Source organism: Pogoniulus pusillus, chromosome 34, assembly GCF_015220805.1.
Source record: "Pogoniulus pusillus isolate bPogPus1 chromosome 34, bPogPus1.pri, whole genome shotgun sequence".
NCBI lineage: Eukaryota > Metazoa > Chordata > Aves > Piciformes > Lybiidae > Pogoniulus > Pogoniulus pusillus.
This window is the reverse complement of record NC_087297.1, coordinates 7,183,143-7,200,141: the sequence shown is the minus strand read 5'-3', so window position 1 is coordinate 7,200,141 and position 16,999 is coordinate 7,183,143. Positions and strand designations below refer to the sequence as shown.

At 44.6% G+C, this 16,999-nt stretch overlaps 1 protein-coding gene across 5 annotated transcripts in view; it reads left to right on the top strand.

Annotated features, from left to right (window-relative positions):
- The window catches only part of NOL4 (nucleolar protein 4), a 179,883-nt gene that overhangs the window by 159,607 nt on the left and 3,277 nt on the right, over positions 1-16,999 (top strand). For all 5 annotated transcript variants that reach the window (XM_064170438.1, XM_064170437.1, XM_064170440.1 and 2 more), the window contains 2 exons: positions 8,411-8,591; positions 11,172-11,252. In XM_064170438.1, the coding sequence (XP_064026508.1) occupies positions 8,411-8,591; positions 11,172-11,252 (262 nt within the window). The remainder of the gene's footprint in view (positions 1-8,410; positions 8,592-11,171; positions 11,253-16,999) is intronic.

The window sequence follows — 16,999 nt, the reverse complement described above, 5'->3', positions numbered from 1 at the left end:
TGTTATGTCCATAATGGAGAATTCTAGCTTGGGACTGGTGTGCTCTCCATTTAATAGAGAGAGGATAGATGGGAGCCAGGAGTGGGAAAAGGCAGAGAAGCAATAGAGTGGAAAAGGCAGCATTCACTGAGTGTTGAAGAGGACACGTTCCAGACGCTGCAGTGACAACCAAGAATGCTGTGGCTCATCTTCCTCTAAACACCCTGCTCTGTGCAGTTAATGAGTACTTACTCTGGCAGCTGCTGCTCCGTGCAGGAGCCAGAAAACTCTGAGCCGAGACTGATGTCTCTCCTCCTAATGATGAGATGATAGACTCACAGCTAAAGCACCAGCGTTCAGCTTAGCTGGAACACCCAGCTCCAACTGAGCTACAAATTGAGTAGTATGTCACACAAGAACAGGCTTTCTTGTTTTTATGATATCCCTGATTTAAGTAAGGAAAAGTGCAGAAAATAATGCAGAGAGAGCTAGAGAAAAACATGGTCTAGATCTGATAGCAGAGGGTGAGAAATAGAAAGCTGTGTGGTCACTAGCTGTTCCTTAAAAGAAGAGAAATAGTCTGTGCATGCCCAAGGACAGCAGTTAGGGCCCTCTTGCTTTCACTCCTGAGTCTAACCCTGACTTATCAAACATTTCCCAAGCTGAACAATCTCTGGCATGAATTCTATGATATCCTGGCTAGGCTTCCAGGAGATTGATCGTAAAACTAAAGCTGGGTCGAGCATTAAAGAATTAGTTTAAAGCTAATAAAAGATCCAATGTTCTGTCAGAGCAGTGTGTTATCCCCTTGTACTTGGCTTTGGTGAGCGTTCAGTTTTGGGCACTACGATAGAAGAGAGATGTGGAAGTGCTGGAGCAGGTCCAGAGGAGAGCAGCAACGCTGGTGAAGGGCCTAGAGAATAAATCTTATGAGGAGCGACTGAGGGAGCTGGGGGTGGTTAGTTTGAGGGATGGGAGGCTGAGGAAGGACCTCATTGATGACTACAACTACTTGAAGGGATGTTGTGGAGAGGCTGCTCTTCTCACAGGCAATTTGAGACAGAACAAGGGGGAATGGCCTCAAGCTGAGGCTGGGGAAGTTCAGGTTGGACAATAGGAAAAAGTTTTTCACAGAGAGAGTGGTCAGGGACTGGAAGGAGCTGCCTAGGGAGGTGGTGGAGTCACCAACCCTGGATGTGTTTAAGGGTCGTTTGGATGTGGTGCTTATGATTTAAGGTGAACCTTGTAGAGTAGGGTTCTAGGTTGGACTTGATGATCCTGAGGGGCTTTGCCAATCTGGATGTTTCTGTGATTCTGTCATCCAAGCAGTTGGGTCACCACTTATTAAGATTACCTGACACTTCCCATTAGAACACCAAGTGTGCAGTTTGGTGATAACTTCATGAACTTTAACCTCTAGAAATTACATTTATTGTCCTCTATGTCTTCCATCTGTTGAACTCTTATCAGAGAAAACTTGAGCCATTTTCAAGAGTGATGAAAATGTTGTCCTGTAAGAGTGAATTTGATCCTTACAATTCTTTGGTCCTGACAATGTGGAGGTGCCATTAATGCCAGGGGTGTGACACTGGATGCAGATGCTTGCACCCAGTGTCAAAACACTGTATTTGCTAAAATGCATCAAAACATTGTATTTGCTAAATACTCAGCTTCTGTGGAATTCAGTGGGTGTGACTGGGAATCTGCTGTCTGTGCAGAAAGGAGAGGAGGAGTGTTGTGACTGTGAACCACAGCGAGAGCAGAGGTAACAGGCAGCAGCTGAGGCTGGTGATGTGCAGGAAGCTGGTCAGGTAAATTAAAGAAGTAATAGTGAAAGAAGATCAGATATTACTAGTGAAAAATAATGTGGGTGGAAAACAGGAGCTGCTGTGACAACTGTGGAACCTGGTTTTGCTCCCTGTGGGGTAGGAGTCTGAGGATGAGGAGACTGACAGGCATCTGAGGAGAGATAGAAAATCTCAGGTGGGACCATCAATGGATGCAACACTGATTAAATACAAAGTAGCAAACAAAAGGGCTGGCGTTGCTGAAGCTGCATCAGGACACTTGTTTGGAAAGGAGACATTAGGATTTGCTAGGCAAGGAGACAACAACTGAGATGGAGAGCAGAACATGAAACTGGAGAAGCAAGTCTGCATGAGCAGTCATGGATTTTGAAGAGAGAACATGAAACAAGTTTGAAGAGACAGAGCACAAAATACATGTGACCAGGTCATGGACAGGGAAGCAGCAGTGGTCTCCAAGTGTCTAAGAAGGAGCTACTTTCTGAGCTCTGCAGTGGGAGCCAGGAATCCTATAGCTCATCCTCTTTTAAACACCTTGCTCCATGCAGACGATGATACCTGCTTACACTGGCAGCTGCTTCTCTGTGCAAGAGCTGAGATGGGCAGAGAGTGCACCACACCACAGCTTGCTATGGATTTATCAGGGTGCCTCGTGGTGGAACTTGTAAGTTTCTTCCCATGATTTCAAAATCAAGTTGCACAAAGAGAATCCTGTCACGTTGTTGTGGTTGCAGATCTCAAATGCTTTACTTAGTAGGTGGTGCTAGCTTAAGGCTGCCTCTGCTGCCAGCATCTCACCATCTGAAAAGCAGTGATAAAAGTCCTGTTGAACAAGAGTATTGTGAGGACTAATTAGGTATGCTTTGAAAAGTGCTACACAGTTTTATCATGGCTTTCTAGTTATTTCACTTTTGATGTAGGAATAAATCCATGAGTTCTAAATGGCAAGAATATATGAAACATCATCATCTGCTAAAGCCATCCTGCAAGCTCTTGTGGCTAAAATAAACCAAGAATGAAAGCCTGTTTGGGTTTGGGTTTGGGGTTTTTTTTTTCATGTGAAAAAGAAATGGCAGAGCTCATGCAAATATGAGGCTTGCCTATTTTCTTGAAGGCTAATCTGCACTTGAGTTTTGCTAACCTCAAAGTGGTGTCCTAAGAGAAGTGTTTATTGAGGGGAATGAGCAATCCACATTTTTCAGTTGAACATATCTGAAGAAATGAAGTATCAAGAAACATGAGGGGGAAATGTGTTTGCCTTTTTGCCTCTTTTCTAATCGAGTGGGAAATAAAACTCACCTTAAAATAGGGGCAGTTGTCAGAGCTGTTCATTTGCCCATCTGGTGGGCACTGCATTTTGTGCAAGCTCTAGTTAGATGCAAGTTGCCAGCTTTGCCATTTGGAGTAATGCTGTTTGTATTCTTGCTGCAGAAGTTTTGTTAGCTTTATGCTCAGACAGCATTGCCTGTGTGTTGGTCTGTTCCCTTTTGGGATTTCCAGTTCTGTGTTAGCACTGCCTATTTCTAACAGCAGAACCAAGGCAGCAGCCTGCTCTTAGTGGGAATACACAGAGTTCTTGACACTTGTGTGTATATCAGGTCCAAACTCAGTGTAGCTGAGAGCTTTTTATTTTATTAAGCCATTAATTTTTCACACAGACAGAATCACACAGAGAATTAACCACGTTGGAAGACACCTCTAGGATCATCGAGTACAACCTATCACCTAACCCTTCTAATTAACTAAGCCATGGCACTAAGTGCCAGTGTTTTCTTTTGGTGGCAGAGAAGGAGATAGGGAACAGAAAGGAGCAATTGGCATTGTTAGAGCTGCTTTCTGGAAGGACAGACTTTTGAAAAGAAATGTGCATGCTGTGCCTCTGCTGGTGAATGGGAGGGAATGGGAGGCTGGGACACTGCTGGTGAGCCTTGCTCTATGTACCACAGTCATGTCGTGCTGCTCTAGCACCTGTGTTGCTGTGGATGGTTATTTCCTCTTAAACTGTTCATTAGCTGCTCAGAACATCAGTCAGAGCAGAGCAGGGTTTCTTCGATATACAGATAGTCAGAGCAGAGCAGGGTTTCTTCAGTATACAGATAGTCAGAGCAGAGCAGGGTTTCTTCAGTATACAGATAGTCAGAGCAGGGTTTCTTCAGTATACAGATAGTCAGAGCAGAGCAGGGTTTCTTCAGTATACAGATAGTCAGAGCAGGGTTTCTTCAGTATACAGATAGTCAGAGCAGAGCAGGGTTTCTTCAGTATACAGATAGTCAGAGCAGAGCAGGGTTTCTTCAGTATACAGATAGTCAGAGCAGGGTTTCTTCAGTATACAGATAGTCAGAGCAGAGCAGGGTTTCTTCAGTATACAGATAGTCAGAGCAGAGCAGGGTTTCTTCAGTATACAGATAGTCAGAGCAGGGTTTCTTCAGTATACAGATAGTCAGAGCAGAGCAGGGTTTCTTCAATACACAGACTGCAATAGTTATGAAGTCTTTTCTTAGTGCGTGCTGTCCTTAGAGGGTGACTTAATTGCTTCTGTGATAAAACATAAAATAAACCAAATTGCATCTCTTTGGGCTTTTAAGGAAAAAGTTGTGTTCTCCTATACAGACCTGGACATACAACTGGGACAGAGATATCTCTGGTATATACCAAGCTGAGGATCACAGTAGGTGCTTCATGCTTCTGCGTATGCAAGTCAACAGATAGCTTTGTATCTTAGCATGCTTTGGCACCAAAAAGGGGGTTTTTGTATTTCTCTGATCTCCATCATTTTGCAGATGATATGCTCAAGGCTTAAATGACTTCTCCTCCAAACTAAATTCAGAAGAGAAATATTGTTAGGAAGGTGACTGATTTCCATTGCCATACACAGAACGAAGATGGTGTTAGTCACATTCTAGATGGACAAATGTTTTATCTGCCTCTTTTCCATCCTTCTTACTAAAGGTAAATTAGAAATAGTTTTAAAATGGTTAGTTAATACTTCAGAGGTTTTATGAACTTGTTATGAGTTACAACAGTGTGTGTTCCAGATAGCTCAAATATATTTATAAATAATTAATTATTGCTGATTATTATTAAATTAAAACTTTTCTTTTTTTTTTAATAACATTTTAGGTAAATTATGAAACCTTTCCAGTGTGAACATAATGTAGAGGGGAACAAGTGCTGAATGACTAATACAAGCTATTAACAAAAAAAAAAACAACCTCCTTTCTGCTTGTTTAATTTCTGCACTAGTTTAAAAGCAAAGGCAATTAAAATGAAAAGAGAGAAGAAAATGAATCTGTGTAGAATAAATCTCTGTTATATGGAATTGAATATGTTATTGGTGCTCTCTCTCCCCAAGAAAAAGAGAGCCTGGCTTCTTTATTCCTGGTGGGGTTGCAAGGAGAAAGGACACAGTTTTGCCTTTTGGCACACAAAACGTTTCTGGAAAATGCTTAAATGCCAAGGGAAGGGATGAGAGGTAACACCTACCCCTGGGACCTGCCTAAAGGGTTATAATCTTGCCAGCAGGGCTGACACCTGAGCCTGTGCAGAAAATGGTCACCAAAAATCCTGCCTTGCTTCTGCATTTAGTCATCCTGAAGCACTGAGTAATTAGATGAGGCCCAGATTTCAGGTCTGGAGTGTATGGCAGCTGCGTCATCCTTTAGGTACAGGTGGTTGGTCTGCTCTTTAAAAGCATATGTAATATTTAGAGGAAGCCACCTGTTGTGTAGGAGTCAAGAGATTAGAGCTCAAATGCAGATCCAGGGGTCCTGGGCTTCAGCCCATTTCCACCCCTCCAAAGAGAGCCTTCCCCACCAGGACACCTTGTCTTCATCTCAAGCCTGGCCCATGGCACACCACGATGTTGGAGAGAGCTGTAATTACTTTGGTACAAAAATGCTCCTTTTGCAGTGCAGCCCCAGTCTTGGATTCCTCACCTGAGAGCAGCTTGTGAATTTTGTGTTAGGGAGTAGCTGGAAGGGAGCAGAGCTGGAAGCCTCCCAGAATGTCCCTTCTCTGGAAGGGAACTGAGTCATGCTCCTTCTTTGTTTCCTATCTCTCTAGCCCTATGAATTGTGCTTTTCTTTCTACACAGTGGCACAGCTTCAGCTACAACTCCCACCACAGTTTTGCTCTGAGCCTGGTTGCTAGGCGATGGCAGCTCTGAGTTCAGGTCCCCTGCTCACCACGGCTAGCAGTGACCTTGCATCCCAAATCCTGCAACCAGGATCCAGAACTTGGATCTCCCACTTCTTGGCCGTGTACTCTAACGCATGGGCTGCTATGCACCAAGCTGTACCAAATGCCCTTGCTGTGCCCTTCTGCCAGGCTCTGCTTTCTCTGCTCTGCTAGAAGCTCATTGCATCACCTCTGTGGGAAGTTCACTGTTGGGTTTTCAGTGCACTGACTTGGGGGGGTGGAGGCCTCTGGAAGACACATAAATTTGTGGACTCCAGGCAGTCAGGATGAGACAGTCCCTGAGATACTTCTTTCAGCTGTAAGAGTTAGTTCCCTTTGCACTGCACCCCTGGAACACAGTCCAGTCTTTGAAAAAATGTGGAGAACATCCCTTCTTGTTCTTCATGAGGACAAAACGAGGCCCTGAGTGACTCTGTGTCAGAAAGTGTCATCCTGTTTAGACACAAGGATACAGAATATCTCAGGCTTGAGAGTGTTAAAGATTTGGACGATGAGTTGAGCCTTGTTGCCAAGCTAGAGCTTTACTTTATAGCTTATGAGTATTTTCTCAGAGAAGATAATATATTTCCTCTTAAAAGAGACAGCAATGACCTTTGGAGATAGAAAGTAAATGACATTAAAGTTGAATTCCTGGCCAAAGTACATTGCAATTTTGGTCCTTTGTTTAAGCCTACTATTACTTGAGAAAATGTTTGCCAACTCTTAAAAATACAAAGCTTTGCCTCAGCTCATATTAGTGCCCAAGAGGCCCCATTCTGATTGTTTATAGAATTAATTATCTGCTGGCTCAATGTTCCATATTAAATATTAAAATTTCTGTTAATAATATATATATACCTTCTCCTGAGTCATCTCAGTTGTGCCCAAGTCTCTTTCACCAATAAATATCTGCAAAACTGAGATGTCTTCATCTCAGAGAAGTTGGGAGTGTCTTGTCTGAGAGGTGGAACTGATGACTACTCCTCATGCAAACAGGAAAGCTGCTTCAGAACTCTTTTTGCTTCACCGTGGAGACTGGACCCTGTTTGAACTATCTGATCTCTCTGTGCTCATGCATGTATTCTTATTTTTAGGTAAACACTAAAAAAAATGTGAGGCATTTTAGAGTCTTTTTAATAAGTTCAGTATATGTAGCAACCATAAAAGGGTTGTGCAGAAGAGGGAGGCATGAAATGGACACAATTTGGATGAGGCACTCAGTGCCATGGTCTAGTTGACTGGCTAGGGCTGGGTGCTAGGTTGGACTGAATGATCTTGGAGGTCTCTTCCAACCTGGCTGATTCTATGATTCTATGATTCTAAAGGAAGGGTAATTCTCATGGATCCTTCTCCAATTAACCATGCTGAAAAAGGTCTGCAAACTTCTTCAACTCTATTCTTCTTTTTAAATATTGATCTTCCATAGAGCCACTTGACTTAAAATCACCAAATCCATCAGAGTGTAAAATGTTGACAAGTTAAAAGAAACAAAGGAAAAGTTCCAATAGTTTTGCAGATGAAATCAGCAGTTGTGGCACTCAGGTCTCTGTGGTGGGCTGAACAGTGGCACCTTGTTCCCAACTGTTCCAAACTGCTCCCAACCACATTAACTCTTCCCTTACTGCTTTTGGGATTCTTTTCACCTCTGTCATTGCTAGAGTTGCCACAGGGGCATTCTGTGATCATGAAGGGAGGTGAGGTGCTCAGAAGCTATGGTAAGTGCAGATGGGGAAAAAGACACTTTCACCTGGAACATGGAATTCTTCAGGCAAAAACTTAGGGGGCTCTTGTGCTAAATCCTGATGAATTTTATGCAAGCAAGCAGGAGGCAAAGAGGAAGCACTGAAGGGAACTCATGGTGTGCAAACAGTTGCTTCTCTTACATAGGTAACAAATGCTTCCAAGGCACATCTGTAGAGGTATCCTTACGACTTGGCCCTTGTGTGGATGGACACTCACTCAACTCTCTGAAAACAGAGGAAATGCTGTTTTATTCCATTCTTCTGTTCCTTCTGGCATTTCTGAGGCTGTTACATCTAAAGAAGTAGTTGGTGCATTCTGTGTTTGTCTTACTGAGAGAGATCTGATTCTCTAGATCAAAATAGCCACTCCTGCATTCAGAGAATAATGGCTTCTTTCTGTCCTTTCTCATGCCATTTCTGTCCAGAGTTGGGTTTTGTAGGAGGCTGAGCTCTTCAGGGTGAGAGGATGCACCTTCTCCTTCGAAAAACTGTATGGCTGGCTTGTAGGGCACAAGTAAATGAATATTCACAGATGTATAGGAAACCTGCCTTTTTATTGTCACTGTTTCTTTTCAGCTGATATTTGGTCACCCAGAAACGCATCTGTGCTTGTTTAACATGTATCATGCTTTGCAGACAGCAACAGAGAAGACTTTCTGTGCAAGGTAAAATGTAACAATAACTCAAAGCCTTTCCTTGTTTGTGCAGGACGAGGCTGCTCCAGCCGACAAGCAGTACAAACAGGAGCCAGCCCAGGTCGCTTACTCAACATCAGCTGTTTCCAGCACGCAGGAGGTGTTGTACATCAATGGCAACGGGACCTACAGTTACCATAGTTACAGAGGGCTCGGAGGTGGGCTGCTAAATCTCAATGATGCTTCTAGCAGTGGTGAGTTCCCTTATAAAATCTGCCTCTGTGTGTGTATGTGCTCTTGTGTACATTTCCTCCTGCTGTACAGAATGGTAGCCCAAGGGGTTTAATATCCATAGGCTGTTATTGTCAGATAATGAGCAGGAACACAATCCCACAAACAGCTACTGCTGAGCAAAATACTTGCTCACTGTGTGCAAGTGTCCTTTCAGTTTCAAGAGACTAACTCACAACAGGGCAAGATTAAATCATAAGTCTCTAATAAAGCTGAGTAAGAACATGGCAAGTTAGATCTTCAGTCTCTTTGCATGACTTTATGAGGACCTACCCTGTCATTTATTGTCCTCTCCTATACTGATCACAAAATGAGGCCATTAGTGTCCTTGTGGCTGCAGTTTGAAAACACTGACCTCCATATTTTGTAACACAAGTGAATTGACCTAGTTTTCTCACATGGCCTCTCTGGGTGCTTTAATTTGCTGCAGATCAGACTCTGGCATACCAAGTGTTGAATGATAGATCAGGATATGTATAAACTAAAAGTGATGCAGGTAATTAGCACAGTATCACAGTATCACCAAGGTTGGAAAAGACCTCATAGATCATCAAGTCCAACCCTTTACCACAGAGCTCAAGGCCAGACCATGGCACCAAGTGCCATGTCCAGTCCTGCCTTGAACAGCTCCAGGGACGGCGACTCCACCACCTCCCTGGGCAATTATGTGCAAGCATGAGGCTGTAGGCCCCTCTGGCAAAAAAAACCAAACCAAAACAAAAACCAGTGGTGCCATTTATTTACACAACATTCTTTTCTTCTTACCTTAGCAAGTGTTTAGAACAAACAAATGTAAGTGAATTGTAGTAATAGAGTTCCCCATGTTGGTTTCATAGACATTCAGAGCAAAGGAAAAGGTTTGCCAAGTCTGATAACAGGGGTATTGTCTGTCTGTCAAAGAAAAGTGGTTACTGTGGAAGCCTGAGGGTCACTTGCCTTCAAGAATAGTATTTAAAACTCCCTCTGGGAGTGGAGAAATCACTGGGGGTTTGTCCTGGCTGATCCCTCTCTGGCTGAGGAGAGCGCTGCTTCATGTACATGGGATGGCAATTGTGGAGCTACAGCCTCTATATTCGACATGCTAAGCAGTCTTCCAAAGGCTATCCAAGGCTGCAGCCCACAAAGAGGTACTGATATATGCTGTCCTGGTGACTTTCAGTCATGTCTGCTTCTTCACCCCCCACTCCCAAAATCCTCAAAGGTCTGTGAATGATTTGTATTAAGTTTTCAAAGGGCTTTAAAAAGATAATGTTTTAGTTGTCAGAAGTCTTTGACTTAAGAGACTGACTTATGATTACAGTTGTTTCCATATGCATGAAGAACACATCTAAGGTAGTGAATATCATCTCTGGTCCAATATTTTCATAAGAATAAGGCAGGCTGTGGAAATCTGGTTTCTTGGGAAAATGCACAGCACAAATTGTGTTTTACGTTGTGGCCAGAGAAGATCCGAGCCAGTTCCCATTGGAAACCGTTGGCATTTGCTCTTTCACCCAGCTAAGAGTAGGATTAAACTCTCCATTTGCTCTTTCACCCAACTAAGAGTAGGATTAAAGTCCCCATGTGTTATTTATCAGCAGAAGCCATCAGAATTTTCCTGGTTTACATAATCCTAAACTGTGAGGAATCACAACTGTTTTGTGTAACTGTTCTTCTCTTGAAACCTCTTGTAATAGGATACATTTCCATAATTCCCATTTTTGCAGTGAATTATGAGATTTAGGCAGAGTATTCTATGTCACAGCACCAAGGTCTCTTTCACCCCTGCTTTTAAACCCTTTTTGCCAACCCAGCTCAGCTGGAAAGCTTCACCCCATCACCAACAACCTGTGGGGTGCCAGAACCTCTCTCTCAGCCTGTACCTGAGCTGAAAAGAAACCTTTGGGCACGTTGTTCTTGATTCCAGTAGAGTTAAACAAGAGCTGCCTTTTGAGAAGGGTGGATTTCCATGGCTGTTTCTTAAGGCTAGTGCAGCTCCTGCTACAGAATAGAGAGTCTTCAAGGTGGGGGAGCCCAGTGGGTGCTTGCCAGCCACAGAGGCTTCAGCTGGCTCTGCTCTGTCACATCTAGATCTAGCTTGGAGTGATGCCCAGCCTGAAGGCAGGAGGGTGAGGACAGGAGACAGGTTGCTTTGTGGGGAATAAAATCTCTTGCTGCTGCCCAAAGCTGTTGAAGTTCTTATATGCTGCCTGAGCCTCTCCTGACAGAGTGGGGTCACCCCATCTGCCCATCTGTTTCTATCCAGTGGGTCACCATCAGCTCTTTCCTGATAGCTGTCAGCACTCTCTGAAGCCAGGGCGGCTTGTTGGAGCCTTGCTTTCAGCCACTTCATTTCCTGGAGACCACTTTCCCTAAGAGGTGTGGAGAATGTTTCTGCTGCCATTTTTTTCTGCATTATTGCCTGGTTTCCTGTACTGCAGTCATCTGCCTTTGTGCATGTGAGAAGAGAGTGTTTCAGACTCAATGGCAGATTCACCATGCAGGACATGCATTTGTGTTGTGGTAAAACAAAGCAGTTGTTGTGTCTTCATTTCTCTACACAGATCTGCAGCCTACCTCCACCACAGCCTCAACTCAGCACTGCATCCCAGGCACCACAAACGTCCAGTCCCCTTCCAGCTCAGGTGAGTCCTTCTCCTGAATCTGAATCCTGTCACACCACACCACGAGCAAACCCTCAACCCTGGCAGGCTTCTCTTTCAGCCTTCTCATTCACAGCCAAGCCTGTAAACCACAACCAATGGCCCCATAATCTGGCCTGTAACTCCTTGGCTCCCACCACAGCAATCACTTCCCCCTGCTCTCTCTCAGACATCCTCTGATGTGACCAGGCCTCTTCTGGTGTGCAAATCAGCCTTCCTGGTCCTTCTGCCTCTTGATCCTTCTGGAGGTGCACCCCTGAGAGATCAGCATGACCTTGCTGCTCTTTGTCAGGGAGGGGAGGGCTGAGCACTCTTGTTCAGTTTTGCATGTAGCAAATGTGCCTAATTTCCATGCTCTCAGATTGGGTGAACTTGGAATTTGCATACTTAGTAGAGGCTTCTTGGCAATTACCTAGGAAAAAAATAGTCCAGTTGAGAATAGTCAGTATGTAGCTGATTCTTAGAGTGCTGACTGGGTTATCCAGCCTGACTGGCCATGATGCTGAGGATGAATGGGAGCTTTTGCTGTGATTGCTCTCTCTCTCTCCAGCTTTTCTTTATACCTCTGCTCTTGCACAGTGTTTGGTGTGGTCAGTGCTGCCCTGAAGACACAAAAGTGGAGAGAGAGGAAAGAAAAAGGAAGCTTGCCTGTAACGCAGCAGGAGCCTGAGGCATGAAGAGGCCCAGGAGTGGTAGAGTCAGGAACCTGAGAGAGTGTTTAGTCCCATTTGAAAAAGGCAAAAAAGCAGGGTTGAGAGAAGTTAAGAAGTGTTTTAACCTGTGCTGTAGGAAAGGTGAGATTTTCTCCTTGGGCAGTGCTGACTGAATTCTGGGGTAAGATCATCCCTACATTGCTCTTCCCCTTTCCTGCTTCTCTTCAAGTGATCAGATACATGGCATATGCCTGTGTCTGCTTCCACCATAGGAATGGAGGTGGAATGTCTGTGGATATAGTAGGATCCTGCCCTACATCAATGAGCAAGATCCTACTTATCTACAGGATCACAGATCACAGGATGTTAGGGGTTGGAAGGGACCTCCCTAGATGATGGAATCCGACCCCGCTGCCAGAGCAGGACCACAGAATCTACTGCAGGTCACACAGGAATGCATCCAGGCAGGGCTTGAAAGTGTCCGTAAAGACAGACTTCACAACCTCTCTAGAGAGCCTGTTCCAGTGCTCTGTGACCCTTACATGGAGCACCTTACCTTTGCACAAGGGTAGGAGAGGGCCATCAAGGCAAGACAGATATATGACAGAAAATTAATCTCCTGAGGTGGATAGGAAGACCTCCTGTAGTCATTTTGTTACAAAGCAGCACGTTTGCTGGTTGCTGCATGTTTGGTGCTGCAGGCACTTCTGTGTTTTCACATCTCTTTCCTCAGGCAACACAGAATGTTGGGTCTTTCCCCCTGCTATCTAAGCTATTTTCTAGAGGAAAAGGTGTAGAATAGAGAAAGAAGTTTAACAGTCCAATTCGTTAGTCCCTGTTTTCTTCATCTGAGATCTCCTGGCACTTGAAACAACAGTTTTAGGCACATCTGCTCTGTGTTTGAAGGCAGGAGGAAAAGAAACATTGACAGATGCATAGTATCACAATGAAACATTCTTGCAATAATAAATACATCTGGTTTGGAGTAAAAGCAGCGTACTTTGATAGTTGTTTCTAGTTAGTTTCACTGCAGTCTATGAGAACCTGGTACATGCTTCTAAAGCCCCTCCTGGGGGGAAGAAAGAGGAGAGGAAAATAGGTGCAACAGAAAAAGATCACAAGGGAGATTTCAAAGTCTGGGCAAATGTGGGCTTCCATAAATAAGTGCCACTGATTTTTACATCTCCACTGGTGGAAAATATTGCTTCACTGTTAATTAAAGTGCAGGAGCATTGATGCTTAAGCACATAGAGCTTTTTAAACTTACTTTTGTGATTCTGACTTGTTATCTGCAATAGTGATAACTGTTTTGAGAGTCCCTGACACATTTATTATTCTTTCAGTAGTTGTTAATTATCAGATTGGTAGCTACCCAGTGACACCATTCAATTCTCGAGGGATTTTTGCTGAGACAGTTGGTAGTGGCTAAGCAATCAGTAACAGCACATCTACATCTGACCCATATTTGGGGATTTGACATAAATCATCTTGCTAATGAGTAGTACATGAGGCAATAACTGGTTCCATTTAAGTCTTGCAATTTATAGACAAGCCATTTGTCCCACGGTGTGTGTAATGGCAGGTATTCCTGGCAGTTAATGTGATAGATGATCAGCTAGCACAGGAAGAGTGGGCTTCAGAATTCTCCTCTGCAGCTTGGTGTGGCTCCAAAAAGAGCAGTTTCACCTCACAGGGGAAATCAGGTCAGTGTGACTGGACCGAGGTGGTAAAGAGAAAATATACCCGTGTTAGAGTGTCAGTCAGGTGGTTTTGGCAAGGAGCAGAGGAACAATACTTCAGTCTTGTGAAAGAGTACTACAGGAAGGATCTGTCTCAGCATTTTATTTAACCCACTGCTGAAGAGAAAGAAGTACTCCTACGGAAATATCAGAAGTGACAGTGGTGATTTATTCTCACTCTGAAATGGGTCAAGAAAGTGCTGGTGAATGGTGCCACATCCAGTTGGCAGCTGGCACTAGTGGTGTCCCCCAAGGATCAGTGCTGGGCCCAGTCCTGTTCAATATCTCTACTGATGATCTGGAACAGGGGATTGAGTCCAGCATCAGTAAGTTTGCAGATGATGCCAAGTTGGTGTGGATCTGTTGGAGGGTAGGAGAGCCCTGCAGAAGGACCTTGCCAGGCTGGATGGGTGGGCAGAGGCCAATGGGATGAGATTTAACAAGGCGAAGTGCAAGGTTCTACACTTGGGCCACAACAATCCCAAGCAGCACTACAGGCTGGGGCAGGAGAGCTGGAGAGTGGCTCCAGCTGGAGAGTGGCTGGAGAGCAGCCAGGCAGAAAGGGACCTGGGGATGCTGGTAGAGAGTAGCTGAGCATGAGCCAGCAGTGTGCCCAGGTGGGCAGGAGAGCCAATGGCATCCTGGGCTGGCTCAGGAGCAGTGTGGCTAGCAGGACGAGGGAGGTTCTTCTGCCCCTGTGCTCAGCACTGGTCAGGCCACCCCTTGAGTGCTGTGTCCAGTTCTGGGCTCCTCAATTCAGGAGAGATGTTGCAGTACTGGAAGGTGTCCACAGGAGGGCGACAAAGCTGGTGAGGGGCCTGGAGCACAGCCCTGTGAGGAGAGGCTGAGGGAGCTGGGGGTGTGCAGCCTGCAGCAGAGGAGGCTCAGGGCAGAGCTCATTGCTGTCTGCAACTACCTGAATGGAGGCTGTAGCCAGGTGGGGTTGGGCTCTTCTGCCAGGCAACCAGCAACAGAAGAAAGGGACAGAGTCTCAAGTTGTGCTGGGGAGGTGTAAGCTGAATGTTAGGGGAGAGTTCTTGGCAGAGTGATTGGCATTGGAATGGGCTGCCCAGAGAGATGGTGGAGTCACTGTCCCTGGAGGTGTTCAGTCCAAGCCTGGATGAGGCACCTGGTGCCATGATCTGGTTGATTGGCCAGGGCTGGGTGCTAGGTTGGTCTGGATGATCTTGGAGGTATCTTCCAACCTGGTTAATTCTATGATTGACATGATTGATTAATAGAAGTATGCACTGAAAGAAATAAATAAATGAAAATAAGTATCCTGTCTTCATCTCTGCAATATGTGCTGAACTTCGGCTTGCACACACACACACATTGCAGGAGCTGATAATATTTGCAATCAGGATTTTTAATTGCCCTAAAGTACTCCAGGGTAGGAAGCAGTATGCTAAACTGTGCAGTATCACCTTGGGGGAGCTGACAGTGCAAAATCCATTGTAAGAGTATTCAAATATCCTTCTACTTAAGGATATGCTTCTGTGTTCCTATGAAGAATGACAACTTAATAAGTCACATTAAGTACAGTAGGAAGTTGTTCTATTTAAAGTAGGGCTCTTCAGTTTTGCTTCAGAAAAAGAAATGCTCTGCCACAGAAGCTCTGTTCTGCAATATATTGTGTGTGTGATTTTGGCTGTGACACAAATGAGAGTCAAGGAAAGAACATAAAAGTTAAAGTGGGTTCATATGGAGCATGATTCCCTCAATATGTCAGTGGTAGCTTTTTCCCTACCCCCTCAATAAATATAGAAGTCTTTAGTGGCTCCTTACAACCATTCAATCCAACTGGCTGTATGATTTGTGTACCTGTCCTGGGTTAAGATTTTGCTTACAAGTATCCTTTGAGCTCCTTCATACTGTGATCATTTCCCTGCAGTATGTGGTCACACTAAAACAAATTCACTTAGCTAATTGTCATTTTATTTATCCTTTCTACATGGGAAGTCATTTAAAAGTCAGTTCATTTATTCTGATATAAAATTTGATAATACAATTGCAAGGCTAAGTAGTAATTGTGTAGTAGGAAATAAGATATAACTACTTTGAGTAGTTTCTTTTCACAGTCGCAGCTCTGCTTTCGTTCACTCGAGGAGATCTGCATTAATTCAGTGAGTGTGGGGACATGGCAATCTCCACATTTGTTGTGTGGTCTCAGCCATAGCTCTGCATAAGCATAAAGGAAAATAAGTAAGGTTTGTGACTTTCCTGCTTCAGCTCCTGGAAATCTGCATGTCTTTCAACGACTGCATAAGATTTTGGGTTGGCTTTGAATCTCCTGATTCTGATGGGATGATTTAGGAGAACCTCTTAGAGCAGTGTTCTCTATTCTATAGCTGAGTATGCTAAATCTTTGAATTATTGCAGTCTTTTCAGGCAGCAAGTCCCATCCAGTGAATCAGTGCTTAGAGTGTCTTGGCACTGACATATATTCATATATTGCCTAGGTGAAATTGGACAGTGGCATTTTTCTCCTAGGAAAGCATGATACATCTCTTTGGATAACAGGATCTCAATTTCCAGGAGAGTGTTAAGATTAAGATCAGGCTGCTCTGATCTTCTGCCTACCAGAAGTATAGATTTGCAACCCTGTCAAAATGAATGAGCAGGATTTCTCCAGATCTTCACTTAGTAAGCTGCACGATAGGGATATTTGTCAGTCCAGTTCCACCTGTCCAAATCTATGCTCCAAGAAGAAAAAAGTGTATGAAGTGGAAAACTCAACCATCTCATCAAAGCATCATACACCTGAACTGATTACTAACTACAGGCAAATAAGCAGGCAACTGCCACACAAAGCCAAATGCCATGCTGGCCTGCTGGCTGTGCTGCTGGTGACCTGCAGACTGCCCTCAGGAGTGCTGTCTGCTGCACACAGCATACATGGGATTGTGAATATTCTTTGACGAGGAGTGCTGAGCCTGTTGGTGCAAGCTGCCAATGCAACGTGGTGATAGCTGCAGATTCTCTTGCTCAGGCTTTGCAGGATCCTTGCAACATACTGCCAGCTGCACGCGTCTCTCTCAGGCGATGGTGTGCTCCTCACTGTGGCAGCCAGATTGTCACCAGCCTACCGGCATGCCCAGCCAGCTCTTTCTGTGAGTGATCACCTGGTGTCAGGGCCACTCGAGTGCGTGGCCGTTAAGCTACGTCTGTGAGGGATGCGCAGTCTGGGCGCCTGCCGCCCGAAGCACGGAACATGAAAATAGATATCTGGGGAACAGACTGGATCTTCTGTGTGTGCAGATTGCCATGAAGCCTACAACGGCAGTTGGGGCTGGGGGAGGCACAGGAGATGAACCTTCTGTCTTCTCACCAGCAT